The 14,961-nt window shown below is 53.9% G+C and overlaps 1 protein-coding gene across 7 annotated transcripts in view; it reads right to left on the bottom strand.

The window, feature by feature from the left end:
• Positions 1 to 523: 523 nt before the first annotated feature.
• TNS1 (tensin 1) overlaps positions 524 to 14,961 on the bottom strand; it is a 55,082-nt gene continuing 40,644 nt past the window's right edge. For all 7 annotated transcript variants that reach the window (XM_056349269.1, XM_056349271.1, XM_056349273.1 and 4 more), the window contains 11 exons: positions 12,286 to 12,460; positions 10,736 to 11,604; positions 9,280 to 9,366; positions 8,476 to 8,607; positions 7,982 to 8,074; positions 7,343 to 7,420; positions 7,169 to 7,240; positions 6,921 to 7,089; positions 6,604 to 6,672; positions 6,232 to 6,264; positions 524 to 5,161 (listed from right to left, as the gene is read on the bottom strand). In XM_056349269.1, the coding sequence (XP_056205244.1) occupies positions 5,017 to 5,161; positions 6,232 to 6,264; positions 6,604 to 6,672; positions 6,921 to 7,089; positions 7,169 to 7,240; positions 7,343 to 7,420; positions 7,982 to 8,074; positions 8,476 to 8,607; positions 9,280 to 9,366; positions 10,736 to 11,604; positions 12,286 to 12,460 (1,922 nt within the window). In that variant the 3' untranslated portion in view covers positions 524 to 5,016. The remainder of the gene's footprint in view (positions 5,162 to 6,231; positions 6,265 to 6,603; positions 6,673 to 6,920; positions 7,090 to 7,168; positions 7,241 to 7,342; positions 7,421 to 7,981; positions 8,075 to 8,475; positions 8,608 to 9,279; positions 9,367 to 10,735; positions 11,605 to 12,285; positions 12,461 to 14,961) is intronic.

Raw genomic sequence — 14,961 nt, 5'->3', positions numbered from 1 at the left:
GAAGTTTTGCCAGGCATGGGGGAGCAGGATGGCTCCAAGAGGGGCAGGGAGTGGGATTTAACGTGAGCAGAACCCAAACTATCACCTCGACAAAGGCAAAAGACCCCATATCGGCATCGTCCCATCCTGCTCCTCTGCAGGAGATGGACTCAAAAGGGGACGTCCAAGGCTGCGCAGACAGCACCTAAAGTCAACCTGGGAAAAAGCAACCGAATTTGAAGAGCACCCAGTGCCTGCAGGGCAAGCGGAGAGATCCCTCCTGGTAAACAAAAGCCCAGGCTGGAGCTGGAGCTGGAGCCACGTAGGAAGCCCGGGGGCTGCCTGGTTAGCGCGCATCTGGCGCGCACCCGCCGCGACGGGAGGCTGGCGAGGCGCAGCGCAGCCCCGGCTCCTTCCCACGCCCACCGGCGCCTGTCCGGGGGCCCCAGCGTGCCATCGAGGAACGGGGCGAACGACAGCCCAGAGAAAACACAGCACCCGCTGAGGTTTAGGGTTTTTTTTTTCTTTTTTTTTTTTTTCCCTGTGCAAAAAGAACAGAGCATTTATTCCTGCGCTCCCTTAAATTTCAAGATACATTTCCAGCGATCCAGACACCAAGCTGGCATTCCAAGCAACAGTATATTTTATATAACTGATTTTTTTTGTTGTTTTTACCACTTTATAAAGCCATACAATGAACTGCAAAGAATCTGATATCTGTACAACGGGAAGACAACAGCGGAGTCACATTCACACATGGACATGGTGTGACCAAAGTCGTTCTTACACACGCGACATTATGGGCACAAAGATACAAAATATAATGCATTTTTTTCCAACTATATAAATACACAGAAATGGGCGAGTCTAAAAGTTTGAAACTGTTCATTAACACTGATTAGCAAATAAATCTGTAACGTTCCCAAAGTAACAAAGACAACAACAACCAAAAAAAAAAAAACCCCACGCATAACACGGCGGCACAGGATCCACCAACAGAAACGTCGGGTTGCTTCCTTTTTTTTTCCTTTTTTTTTTTTTCTTTCCTTTTTAAGGAGAAAAAAAAAAAAAAAAAGAAAAAGAGTAACCCCAAACCAACCTCACAATTTGCAAAACAAACGAACGAAATGAAACAAGCCCCTGCGGGCTCCTTTGCTGTCTGATCCTCCTGCCTGCTCCAACGGGAAGGGTTGCCTTTTGTTGATGCCGATGTCTGGGGTTTTTGGGGCAACTGGTTTCTTTACCTGCCCGACCTGCTGGGTGGGGATTTACTTTGCGCTTAGGTTCAGGTGGTTGAACTCGCTAGAAAATAGATGCCCGGAGGCTGGGTTGGGTTTTTCTCCCTACCTGGTTTGTTTTCTATATGTGGTTTGACCAGGGGCAGCCAGCAAATGTTGCATCCAGAGCAACCCCAAACCTTGCTCAATTCCTCTGCTTAAACCCATGAGCTCCCCCATCTCCACTGGTGATGAGGGGCTGGCAAAGACCGTAAGATGGGTGCATTCCATCTGCAGATCATCCCCCAAAATAGCTCCTGGTGGGGTGCAGAGCCGGAGGCAGCCCAGCTGAACAGGAACCCCACATTTTGCACATTGCAGGTGCTACCATTTGGGACAGGCAGCAAACAAACCCCTGGGGAGCATTTCCCAAGAGACAGCAACATCGACAGCAAAGGGAGGATGGGTGGGAAGGGGCTTCTCCAAAGAACAAACCAACACAAAAAGGACATGTACAATAAATTTACACACGAAAAAAAAAATATATATATATATAATGTGTGGGGCAAAGTGCGTTTTTAAGGATATCTTTGGCAAGAATATATGCAGTTCTTTGTGCAGGAAGGAGGGATGCATTTGTGTGTGTGTGTGTGTGTGTGTGTGTGTGTGAGCAAGAGAGAGAGAGATACCATCCGGCTGCTGACAACGGCAGTGTGATTACAACAAAACATATGCTGGGCTTAACTCGCACAAGCTTGAATCTCAAATACCATGACTGCATTAAAAAAAAAAAAAAAGAAAAAAGAAAAAAAGCAAAGAGTCTTTTCTGTCCCTTTCATAAGGAAAGATATATCAACACTAGGTCCCCACCACTCCCAGGACCTGGGCAATCCTCAGCACTGGCTGACAGTCTCTCCAAGGGACAGAAAGGGTAGTTACACCTAAAAATGTAACTTAAAAAAAGGAGATAAAAGGGGAAAAAAGTGCCTTTAAAGGGAGTTGACAAAACACCTGGCTACATCATTGGAAGGTGATTAGCTGTGTGTTAAAAAAATAATATAATCATCAGACGATTTTGTTAGTGTTCAAGATTTGGATACGGTCTAAATCTTCAGCTAGTGGGTTAATGAGGAAGCCGTGAGCGGCTCAGGACCCAAAGGTATCAGGACCCATAGGCATGATGCTATCGGCAGGTATCTACTGGGTTCAGCTTCTATGCAACATCTCTGTGGTGCTTAGATCTGCTTCATTTGTATGGGGAGAAAAAAAAGGAATGAGAGTTTCAAGCACCAGTTTCCGAGGCAGCAGATTAAAATAAAATTACATTATTATAATCTCTTTTCTGAGCAGTGAGAAAACAAAGTCTGAAAAATAGAGGCTTTCAAAAATATATCTTTATATATCTATAAACACAGTGTTTTCTCTAATCAGTGAACGGCGGGGTGAGGAGATTACGGGTGAGATCGTTTCTCATCTCACTTGAATTTCGCAGAAGGAGAGAATCGCTTTTTGGAAACATTGGAAATGAAAAGGTCTCTGCATCCGTGCAGCCAGGGAGCCGGGGAGGGGGAAAGCCCTCCCCAGAGCCCCCCATCCTGCCACCGTCTCACAACCAGCTCCTCGCTATGCATTCTTTCACTCTCGCTTCAGTACATCAGTATAGCCTCCGGCCATGCCAGCCCTCTCTGGGCACCCACTCGGCTCGCTCACACACGCACACGCACATGCACACCGGTCACACGCACGCCACCCCAACATGGGGGGGCCCCCCGCGCATCTTCCACCATCCATATTTTTCCTTGCTCTGGATTTTCTTTTAACATGCAGGTGTTTCCCCGGGGCAGGGGAAGGCGGGGCAGATATAATGGGGGAGATAGGATGCGCAGAAAGCAATATGGCAAAAATAAATATTTTCGGAGTGTAAATTTAACCTTTTTTTCCTCCTTAAAATTTCATTAGCTTACAGTATTCCATCAGTATAGCTCAGATATATATATATATTATCGCTATCAAGGCAAGGGCGGTCTGAGGGAGACAAGCTCTCCGGAGGAGGGGGGCTGCAGTGCTATGTTTCTGATTTTTGCCCCCAGTAGACTAGCATCTAGGCCACTTTGCACTAAAAACTTCTCACAAAAATCTCTCAGGGGTGGGGGGGAGCGGGGATGTAGATTTTCAGCAGACGGCTCAGCAACAAGCCCACAGCTCCAACCAGACCGTTCCCCCTGCCCCAAACCTGCACGTCTGACCAAAGCATCCTCTGCCCCCTCCCCAGCACCGCAGGGCTGTGACCTCTGCCTGCTGCCCCGCAACCATGATGGCCCCCCACCAGCAGCACAGGGGCCTTTTGCCCCTCTTGCCCTCCTACTGGCCCTCCTCATCTCCCAAAGTGAAGGGAAAAGCCAACAGCACCAAAGCCACTTGCCAAACTATGGTGCATTTGGGGCGCACAAGCCTCCAGCCAGCCGGTTTTGGGTGTACATGTGTGCCAAGCAGGGTGGCTCTCAGAGGACCTGTTACCTCCCCACTGAGCCAAAGCTGCCCAGCGACTGCAGATCCTTTCCCTTTTTCTTTTCTTTTTAAATTTTCTTCCTTCTTTTTCTTTATTTTAACGTGGCCTCCAAAATAAAAGGAGAAAAAAGCGCCTGAGTTACCTGTAGTCATTCGCCTTTCGTGCAACTTGAACGTCCATGCAATTTAAAAACCGCTTGCGTGTCTCCGAAGAGTGAGATAGGGGTAGCCACGGGTCCGCTGCTTCGCACAGAGAACCCATCTGTGCCAGCATCCACTATTATTATAATTACTATTATTATTGCAATGTTTTTCTTTCCTTTGTTTTGTTTTTTTTTGTGTGTTAAGAGAACACGTGACAGGCCACAGGAGAACCCTGCCAAAGAGGACCAGTGATGGGAGGGAAAAGGGGAAGACGGGAGAGGAGGCAACTTTCTGCATCCTCCAAGGAGGTTCCTGGGGAGCTTCTGCCTACCCCAGGTGCAGGGTAGCAGCAGCCCCCCCCCCCCCACCTCCTCGCAGGCTGGAGGGCACAAGCACCCTGGGGAGGTGGGAAATGCCATGACCCACCTCTCCGTGTGGACCCACAGCAGCTCACCTGTGACCGGCGCTGGGCTCTGGGTCAGCACAGAGGTTAGCCCATGGTCAAGCTCCCCAGGGACAGGAGGGTTCAGAACCAACCCCCACCACATCCCCAGCAATTTGCCAGGTGGCTGGCAGGTTTCAGGAGAAGCGTGGGGGCCAGTGAGGACCCTTGGCTCCAGCCGGGCAAGGGAAGGTTTCTGGGGGGTATCTCTTCCAGTATCCCACGGACCCAGCCCATGTCGTTATCTCTTACAGGTTGTTTCAAACACACAGCAGACATTCACTGATGGAGCTGCTGGGATGGAGTTTCTTCCATGGGTTTTGCTAGTTGTCTCTTTTTTTCCAGACGGAAAACACCATTCATGTTCCCGTATTCAGTCCCAAGTGGATGTCAGCACTCAGAATCATGATGGTAAAAGCTGGGAACATCCATCTCACTGCTGCCTTCACTTTGGTCACCTTCCCTGCGATGGGACATGCATCCTGTCTGGCATGACTTTGTGGCTCTCTTACGTAGGTGCTTTTGGTTCCTCTGTGTGTGTGTTTGGCTTGTGTTGAGTTTTTAGGGGTTTCGTTGGGGTTTTTTTGTTGTTTGCTGTTTTCCTCCAAAATTCCAACCCTTCCCCCCCAATTCACTTCCCTCTCCCACAATGCACTTCCTCACACTCCTTCTCGGATCAGCTCCAAGTCCTTCTCCAAAATTCAAGAATCACCCGCAAGCGCCAGCTCATCTTTTCTGTCCAGAGCCAAGCATGACCCTGGAGACAAAGTTGACAATGGCTGCAGCTGGCTGGTCTGGGTCCAGCTCAGCAAAGAGGTGACAGATGTTGTCTGTGGTGCTCCCTTGCTTCCTGGCCACAAAGCCGAAGAGCCTGGGTGGGGAGAAGGCAAGAGGCTCAGTAAGGTTTGCCAGCATTGCTCACCCAAGGAACACCACCACCCTCTTCCATCACAGTCTTGTCCACCTTCCCCTCTTCAACATGTACCTCACACAACAGAGGGGGACATCCCAAACCAGCCTGCATGACCCATCTACTCTTCCCTTTACTGCAGTTTCTTTGAAGGCCAGCACTGTGTCTCCATCATCTCTTGGCCCAGCCCTCCTTGCTCTGACCATCCCTGTCACTCTCCCCTAGACCGTCCCTGAGACGGGACCTTCCAGACGATCATAGCATTGCCTTGGTTTGGGTGATGACTCAAAGACACAGAGGTGTGATGGATGGGCTGGGGTAGACCCTGTATGAGAGGAAGGCCATGTGGGGACACAAGGAGCTGGGTGAGACCATACAGTTATTTCTGTCTCTCCCCTGATGAATAAAATCTCCCTCCCCTTTTTTTTTCCCCCCCTTTTTTTTTTTTTTTTTTTTTTAATTAGAATGTGCAAACTGAAGTTATAAATATGGGGGAACAGAATGTGAGACAGGCTCAGGCCATGGCATTTCTAGTTAGGGAAGGGAAATATCCCAGCAGCTGGACAACCTAATAAAAACCCATTCGCTAACACAATGGCTAAAATTAGTGGGAACTGGTCCCTGGAAATGGGCTCAGCCAGCAGCTCTGCACTCCCATGGGCCAGGACATGGAGTACAGGAGGAACAGAGAGAGTCAGCCGGTGGCTCGCACGCCATCAGCATAACCCCCAGCTCTGATCCATAAGCTGGCTCCTGCTGATTCTGCTGGGAGAGTTTCCCGTAAAGCCAGTTCTGCAAGGGCCATGCCTGCTCTGACCAGGAATTTGGGGTTGAAAGATGCCTCCTGAGTCCCCAGAACCGTGGTCTCATGCTTGGGTGAAACGTTCCTGCAGCAAACAGCTCAGCCCATTTCACACGTGGCTAAGAGGCTGCCCTGCATGGGGCATCTCTTAGCCAGTGCTCAAGCACAAGTGGGAGCCACCCCAACAGTGGCTGGGAGGAACTGGCTGGGAAGCACAGAAAGCACTTACTTGGCTGGGCCACTGTCATCAGTTTTAGTCCACCTGCAAGGAGAAGAGGAAGTGTGAGGGATTCCTGCACCCCACAAAAGAGACAGGGCCATGATGGGGGCCACTGCACCAACACTGGAGGGTCAGCCTGGCTTTGCACAGGCTTGGCTCTATGAGGAAAAAAATGATGCACCTCTCCCCCAGCATGAAGAGGCTTGGAGACACCAAGTCACCAGGAGAAGCTGGTGTTGCCCCACAAAATCTAAGGGAACCTTCCATCCCTGCCCTCTGAAGGAGGAAGGGGGACAGAGCTAGCAAAGACCCTGCTCCAAGCAGCCCAGGGGAAGGAAAAGGGGCAGGGGACATGTGCTCCCCCCAGGTTAGGGCACTCACTTTCGTTCCTGGGGGTCCAAGTCACAGAAGGTGACAGTGTTGAGGGGGTAGTGTCGCCGGAAGAACAATCTGAAACACAAGGCAGGGAGCGTCAGGGCCAGGGAAGCACCACCTCTGCCCCACCACAGCCCAGCCCCACCAGCACAGGGGACACTCCCGTGGGTCTCCCCTAGGATGCTCCAGGAGTCAAGGACAAAGCACAGCCCTGCCCATGACCAGCTTCATGCCACCCCAGGGACATCCTTCATCAACACACTCCCTGGATCACAGCCTCACTGGCTTTGGGGACCCAGGGACGTGGCCATGGGGGCTCTTACTTCCTCTGGTTGTCCGTTAAGGTGATGCCTTGTGCAGAGACTTTGAAGTGGACGATGGTAGCAGTGGGTGTGGGATCAGCCACCAGCGTCTCGCCAACAGCCTTTGCGATGGCCTGGGGGCCTGTCAGTGACTCCATCTCCACAGAATTGATGAAGAGGACATTGCAGGCTAGAAAGGGAGACAGCAGCCATGGGATCAACCACTGCTCTGAGCCACATTTACGCTGGAACAGCCCCTCTCTACTCACCCGCACCCTGTTTGAGGAGGTCTGTGGCTGAGTTGGTGGCAGACGCAGTGTCTTTCTTTTCCTCCATGGGATCTGGAAGACATGTGATGGTTACTGTTGCTCCCTGCTTGGAAACCTACTCTGTTCCTGCAGGCTGTGAGGGTGGATGCAATCCCTTTTGGTCCTGGCTCTTACCTCGGTCAGGAATGACCAGCTTGCAGGGCAGGGCCAAGGGCATAATGGAGTGCTGGTACACCAGAGCCGAGAGACAGCCTGGGGACAGAGAGGAGATGGTCAGTGCAGGGCTGGGGGGACAGGCTTCCCCAGCGTTAGGTTGTTGTTGCTCCGGGTGGATGGAAGCAGGCTTTCAGTAGGTTTCTTCGCTGTGGTCCTAATGCCACATGTGGCGATTTGTCTTGCTGAAACTACCATGCCTGCCCACGGACGGCTCAGGGAGGGGGAAGAGATGCCAGGGCCTCCTTAGGAACAACAAATGGGACAGAGCTCCTTGTGCAGCACCTCAGAGCACATTAGCCATGGGATAAATAAAACAAGGAGAGCCCCTGCCCTCCACCCTGCCCAGTAGCATCATTTGTCCGGCATCTATGTGCAGAAAGGTATGTACCTGTGCACACAAGCACATTTGTGTGCACTCATGAGTGTGCATGACTCCAGAGGCTCCAAATGCGCACAGGACTCAGCTACACAAGGACAAGAGGCAGTAACAGAGGCAGAGCTCTCCCAGACACCTGACAGCTCTGCTTTGATAGTCCAGCAAAGGCAAGGCTCTCCCCACCCAGCCCCGCATGTGGAGAGCACACTGGGGCCACTCACCAAAATTGGGCTCATTGGGGCATCCTTTTAGTTTCACACCCCGTGGGCTAGTCTCGATGAGGAAGTGCCTTACCAGTTCGTTGGTGATGTCTCCTGGAAAGAAACAGTATGTTCTCACACCAGAGCCACCCTCCTCCTCCTGCTTCTCTGCAGTCCCATGGGGAAACCAGTGCTCCAGCTCAAGGAAGGGGTCCCTACCACCCTGCATACCCTCCTCAAATCCAGCCCTTTGTACAGGGTCAACCCCAAGCCAGGCTCCCCAGTGGTGTCGATGGGCTGGGGAGGCTGTGCCCATTTTACCATGCCAAAGCCCAAGATGCAGATGAGCTCAGGGCAGAGGTTGTCTGGTGCTTCCCTGTGCCCTGGGAGGGAGGGATCCTGCCACATCAGCACATACCCAAGGGCATGACTGGCTCAGCAGACCCAGCTGCCCGCTCACCCCGGCTGAATGATGGAAGGCATCTTGGCGTGGGATGGAGAAGGGCATACAATACCTTTCTTGTTCTGCTGCATGACTGTGGGAGGCGGAGAAGCTACTTTCATGGCAAGGCCGTAGGCTCCCCGGAAGGAGTGGCTGTCTCGGATGATGAAAGCCCCTGGCTCCCTGTCCTTCAGCAGTGCAATGGCTGCAGGACAGAATGGCAGACCTCAGAGCCAGCATAGCAAGAGCCAATGCGCCTTCTAAAGCCACAAGGTTTGGGTCAGGACTGGGCACCCCCGTTCCACAGCCTCGCAGCTGGGCACTGCAATATTACCATCCCCCCTGCACATCTGCATGGCGGTCTCAAGTGGGTCTTCAGCCAGGCAGGGGCTCATCTCCCCCTGGCCTCCACTGCCCTGTGTGGGCATCTCAGAGCATCCATTCCCACCCAGCCCACCTCTGAGCAACTAAGCACTGGAGAGCAGGCAGGGACCAAATGCTGGGACATTGCCCCTGAAGGCACCTTGCCCTCTCCTTGTTCTCCCCACTTATTTTAGCTATGTCTCCAATACCCCTCTGAAGACTCTGAACTCAAGATCTGGGTGCTTTGCACCCCAAACTGCATAGATCCACTGCACACTGCAGGGACCAGTGCTCCTCCATGAAGGGGAAGGTTTGGGGAGCCCATGTCATGCAAGCCTGCAGCTGAGCTGGGCTTCAACCCCCCTTCTGCAATGGTCTGAGCATGCACAATTCACCTTCACTCCTAACTCAGCCTCTCAGGGAAATTCTTGCTAATCCCTGTGATCCAAAATACACACCAACTCCCAACCACGGCTCACTCAACTGCATCCTTCGCACTGTGCCATCTACCCACCCTGCTCCCTGGAGATCTCCGGTTTATACCAGTACTTGGAAGTGTCCTGCACAAACTTGACATTGGCACGAGTCTCGGGGCTGACATCTGCAAGGAAAGGAAAAGAAGACAAGGAAAAAGTTAAAAGATGCTGTATCTAAAATTCCATATGAGTTTTTAGCAAATCTGGCTAAAGCATTAACACCTCCACCTCCTTTCAGCCCCAGCACATTGCTTTAACCTCAACCCAATCCTCCATACCCAGGCAGGCTGATCATCACCTGGAGCTTAAGGGGCTGCTGGGCACCTGAAGCTAAATCCAAGCACAAGAGCCCTCAAAGGGCTGTGCATCGAATGAGCCTCTTGGCCACAGAGCCAGAAACAAAATGGGAACTCATCATTTAAAAGGGAGCTGGCTGGGTGAAATGAAAGCTGTTGGAGGAAAGAGAGATGTCCAGAGGGTGGTAGAGAAATCCTCTGACTTCAGAAGACCTTCACTGCTCTCCAGTATTTAAGATTTGGCTTGTCCACTGTAAAAATAAATTCCTTCCCTTACCTGTGCCCTGTGCAAAGGAACTGGGCAGGTTGACCTACCCTGGGAAAAGCTACGTACGCAGCCCCAGCCCGACCCTGCCTCGCTCAGTGCCTATCAGTAACATAGCCCTGATGGGACCCGGTCCTCTGGCCATGAAACTTGTCACTTCACTTGGGTAACATTTCCAACCACCTGCCTTCCAAAAACAACTGATCAAACAAGCCAGAGGGCTGGACAGCATCTCTGCTGGAGACATATTAACAATCCTTTGCAATCTGGTCACCTCTGGAGAGGCAGGGGTCTCACTAATTGTTATGTGTTTTATTTGCTCATGCTTCCCTGCTGGGAAGGGTCCCCAGCCACAGCGAGTCACAGGGCCAGGGCGGGCACCAGCATGCCCACAAAGGGCTGCCTGCTCGGCAGCAAAACCAGCCCAGCAGCCAGAGCCAGGAGCCACTGCGGCCCCACGGCTTTATTCCCCTGGTCCTATCAATCCAATCTTGGCGTCACCGAGGTGTCCAGTAACTGGAGCCAGTGAAGGCATTCCAGGCACAGTGGCACCCAGGGCACGGCACACCATTTGAAGTGAGGAGGCAGTGCCCCAGCAGGGTCCCAGCGGGGTAAAGCCTGCCAGGAATGGGGCCGGGAGGTCAGCACATCCCCACAGCAAAGAAAAGCCACCTCCGGGTGCTTTGATCTCCCTGTACACAACTCTGGGTGCTGTTTACGTCAGTGACGCCAGCTCGGTGCTTTTCCTGTTTGGATTTGCCAGAAAGTGGAGGAAATGGCCCAAGCCCCAGCGGTGCCGTCAGTTTGCAGATGGTGCAGGAGGGGTAAATCAGGACACGGCTGCAACCCCTTCCCCGCCGGCCAGCAAGGAGGAGGAAGGGAGAGTCCTGGGCACGGCAGGGGGATGCAGAGACCTCCAAGGGCATCCCTTACCTGGCATGGAGAACTTGGAGAAGTCTGGCAGCGTGTGGGAGAAGGTGACAGCACTCCCACTGCTGGGGCTGGACATGCCACTGGAGAGGGGGGAGGATGCCTTGCCATTGACGGTGGCGTAGTTGGGGAGGCTGTTGGAGCGGTCCCCGGCCGACATCCGCCGCTTCTCAGGCAGTGCAGGCTGTGGCGTGGGGCTGCCCTGGCGGTAGGCGGCCGAGTCCGGGGAAGAGGAGTGCGGCGTGCTCGTGCCAGGGTAGTACGCCGGCGAGACAGGGAAGGATGGCGTGGAAGGAGGCTGGTAACCAGAGGAGCTGCTCTGCCGAGACAGTGTTGGGCGCCTCTCCTCTGGGCTGGAGTAGCCATACAGGGGGCTGCCAGGGGGGACGGCTGCCGCAGCTTGATGCCTGGCCAGGCTGGGGCTCCCTGGTGGGGCCACCAGGTTGCCATGGGCCACTACAGTGTGTCTGCCCAGTCCAGGGCTGCCGGGAGTGCCGCTTACGCTGGGGTTGACGGCTCTTCGCCCGAAGCTGGGGCTGGATGGCGTGTTGGTAGCCACTGTCCGGTGCAGGGTGCGGGGGCTCCCTGGCAGGACATGGACCCCCACCACATTGACCTGTGCCTGCGGCCGAGCTTGGGGGTCTGGCTGGAGGCTGGCTCGGCCATCGGGATAGTCGGGGCTGGTATATGCTGAGCCCGGGACCCCACCTTGGACCATTGCAAAGGAAGATGGAGACGAGTTCTGGTAGCTGCTGTTAGCAGAGGGTGTCTGCGAGCTGACAGGTGACCGGCAAACAGGCTCAGCCAAGGCATGGGAAGGTGTAACTGTGCTGTGGGGGCTGCCCTCTGATGGGTAGCTGCGGAGGGAGGCCCTGAGGAGAGATGAGAAGGAGGATTCAGCTCCACTGCTCATTCCTGCTGCTGGCTAGCACCCTTCTGTGAGTGGCGCACAGGGAAACTGAAGCACAGCAGCAGCAAGCTGCTCAGCTTTCAGAGGCAATGGTGGGATGGGTCCTGCCAGCTGCATGAAAGCAACCAGAGGCAGCTTTAGTTCTACCATGCATCCTAATTCCCTCTCAAGGTACGATTTTCTGGGAGACAGAGCCTTTTACCAGCTCCTCTTGCAGCAAACCACCTGATGCGCTCCTCTCTGCCAGCCTTGCCAGGCTGGGATGGTGCAGGACACCTCACAGGCTGGCGTGGGACATGACACAGGGACAATGGCTCCATTGCACCACAGGGGACCAATGCTCAGCCTAACCCAGGGCTAGGGGTTAGCATTGACCCCATGCTTCCTCCCACCCCAGGGGGTTCCCTGTGAGGTTCCCTCTCCCTCTGGCAAGATGCTACTTAGGTGCAGTGACCACAAAGTGACCACCAGTGACTCAGCTTTGTGTTCTCAAGGTAGTGAGTGACATGGTTGGCCAGGACCCCCAAACCCTGTGTGGGGAGATGGGGGTCCTTGCAAAGGCAACTTCAATGTGGGAGCAAGCCTGTGCACCTGGCGCTGACCCCAGCCGCACCAGCCCCTGGGACCTGCACCACTGCCTTACCCGTCCACACTGTGAATGGGGCTGCTGGTGGAGACAGGGCTGGGGGTAGTGAAGGAGTTGGTGAAGGTGCCATTCCTGGCAGGCACCTCCAGGCCCGCAGGCTGGGTGGTGGGCAGGCTCCCTCCCCTGCCTGTTGTGGCCGTGCGTGCCACCGACTCGACGTAGCTCCTGGGCTCTGTGGCAAAAAAAAAGGGGAAAACGGATGAGCCTGCCGCTTGCATGGGAAGGAGGTATCCCTGTTTCAGCCAGTGAAGATGTTTGAGCTCAGCTTCTCCAGTGGCACATTCCTACCCTGTCCCTCTTTCCCCAGGGCTTGTGCAAAAGCATCTCTGGCTCATCTGGGCCTTTAGATTACTCCAAGAGATGCTGCAGACCCCAGCCAGTGCACAGGCAGGGGGCCATGCTCACCCCTTTCCCTGAGGGGGCCACAGCACATGGGACCACAGTCCCTTTGCACACCATAGCCCCTCCGCCCTGCTCTGAGTCAGCGTCCCTCCCCACCCAGGATGCCAAATAGCACATGTCGTGCTCCCTGCTCATCCTCAGCCCCTAAAAATAGAGCCAGTGACTGTCCAGCCTGTGCTGACTCACACGGGACTGATGACGATGCCCTGTGGTCCCTGCCCTGTGTGGCCCACCTATGCCAGCCATCTCCAGCAGCAGACCAGAGAGCAGCTCCAACTATTTCCACTGCAGCATCCAACACTCTCACTCCCAGCCCGCCTTGAAACCAGAGCCCGTGAGCACGACCAAGAAAAGCAATTTTCCTTTGGAGCCACCAAGCAGTCCTGTGCCAGAAGCAGCGGGCTGGGCTGGCCGTTACCAGCCACGGCAGCTGCCAGACCCAGCCCTTCCTCCTCCCTTTCCACCCTGCCTCCTGCTCCATCCAGACTGGTCCCCATCCCTACAATAGCCCCCACAGCCCCCAGGCCCCCCACCAAAAGCTGTGCTGGAGGGAGGGGCTGCAGCTTCAGTCCCACCCCTCTGTGCCCCTGCAGCCATTACACCTCAGCTGGCATGTGCCACCAACTGACTCCATGCTGGGGCACAGCGCCCTAAGTGACACCCACCAGCATCAAACACTATGGGCTGGGCACCCTTGCAGGTCCCTGGCTCCATGCTGGCCATGCCTGAGGCAGCTCCGCAGCAGTAATTAGCATGGCAAACATTATCATTATTATTATTATTATTAGTCATAACAGCCAGGCTCCAGCTAAGGCTGCCAGCAACCCAGCCTGCTCACAGCCAGCAATGCCGATGCACAGCTCCATGTTCAGTGTCGGACCAGGGAGTTGCAAGGAAAAAGACTGTCACAGGTCCCACTCCTTCCCCCACAGCATCTCTGTGCCCCATCCGCCTGCACACAGGGAAGGAGGAGTTCATCCCTTGGGCTGATCTCCCTGCCCAGCCCTGCCCAACCATCCTAGGGAAGATATGAGCCAAAACCAGACCAAGGACCTTAACACGGGCTGGGTACCAGCATCCAAGGCAGGACACATGACAGGGTCGAGGCACTGCCCAGAAGGACACCCAGGGCAGCTGTGAGAAACTCATCGCCACTTAGGTAATTAAATTAATTTCACAGCTACTCAGTTTCCCCCCAGCTCCCCACTCCAGACTAAAATTAGCCAGACTGTACATATGAGTCAGCCTGCAAGAGGTTAAGACCAAAGGGCTGCAAAAATGCCAGCCCCTCCTGCAAAGGTGGGGGCTGAATGGAGGCAGGCTTGGGGAGGGGGGACAGCACACATGTGCCACAGTGAGGTGTGTCACCATGGGCATGAGTTCAAGTCGTTTGGTTCAATATGGGGGAAAAAAAGAAGAAAAAAAAGGTGGGAGTTTCAGACGGGATTTTTTTAGGTTGAAAAATCTGATCTTGCCTCCTGTTTTTTTCTTGGAAGAGGCTCCAGAGATGGGAAGATGGTGGGAGAATAGAGAGGCTGTGAGTCACCAGGGAGGTGGAAAGTCATTTGAGAATCCCAAATCCAAGCAGGACTGCACTCCAGCCAGAAATCCCCAGCACTGCAACTGTGCCTGTTTTAAAGCCTCCTCGGAGGTGGCAGGCAGGACCTGAGCTCCTGGGCTGCTAGAGCATCCCTTAGCCCCAGGCACAGTCCGGCCACACAGGCGGGGATCTGCTGAGCAGAGCCTGGAGGGCAGGGATCCTTGTGGGGTGTGCAGCTGAGTGCAGAGGGTGCTAAGCCAAAGTTTTGTTTAGCCAAAACACCAGTCCCTTCTTAGGACTACAGGTTCAAACCCCCAGAAACCTTCAGGTTATCAGAGAGGAGGAAGAAGAAGGGCAAGAGGCTGGCGGTGGCCAATCTGCCTTGCCAGCGTGGGGTCACTGGACATCCTTGCTCCGAGTCAGCCATAACACAAGTGGCCTGAACACCACAGGAACAGACAAGCAGCGCAGCTTGAGCTCCTGAGGGTTTGGTGGGAAAGAGAGGAGAGGTGACGTTCACATCTTTGTAGAGTTAAAGCTGGACAGAAATGGTAAAGCTGGGGGGTGGGGGGAACAGGGACTTAAGAGGGAAAAAACTGGTTTTATCCCAGCTTTTCTTCCTTTAATGTAACCAAGAAGCCATCGCTGAAAAATCAGCTCTGGAAGCAGAACGTTTTCTTCAAGCACTTTCTCCAAGATCACACAATGTTCAGGTTTGGGTTATGTACATT

This window comes from Falco biarmicus, chromosome 8 (genome assembly GCF_023638135.1).
Source record: "Falco biarmicus isolate bFalBia1 chromosome 8, bFalBia1.pri, whole genome shotgun sequence".
Classification (NCBI taxonomy): Eukaryota; Metazoa; Chordata; class Aves; order Falconiformes; family Falconidae; genus Falco; species Falco biarmicus.
The sequence above is the reverse complement of the archived record's forward strand: the minus strand, read 5'-3'. Positions and strand labels throughout refer to the sequence as shown.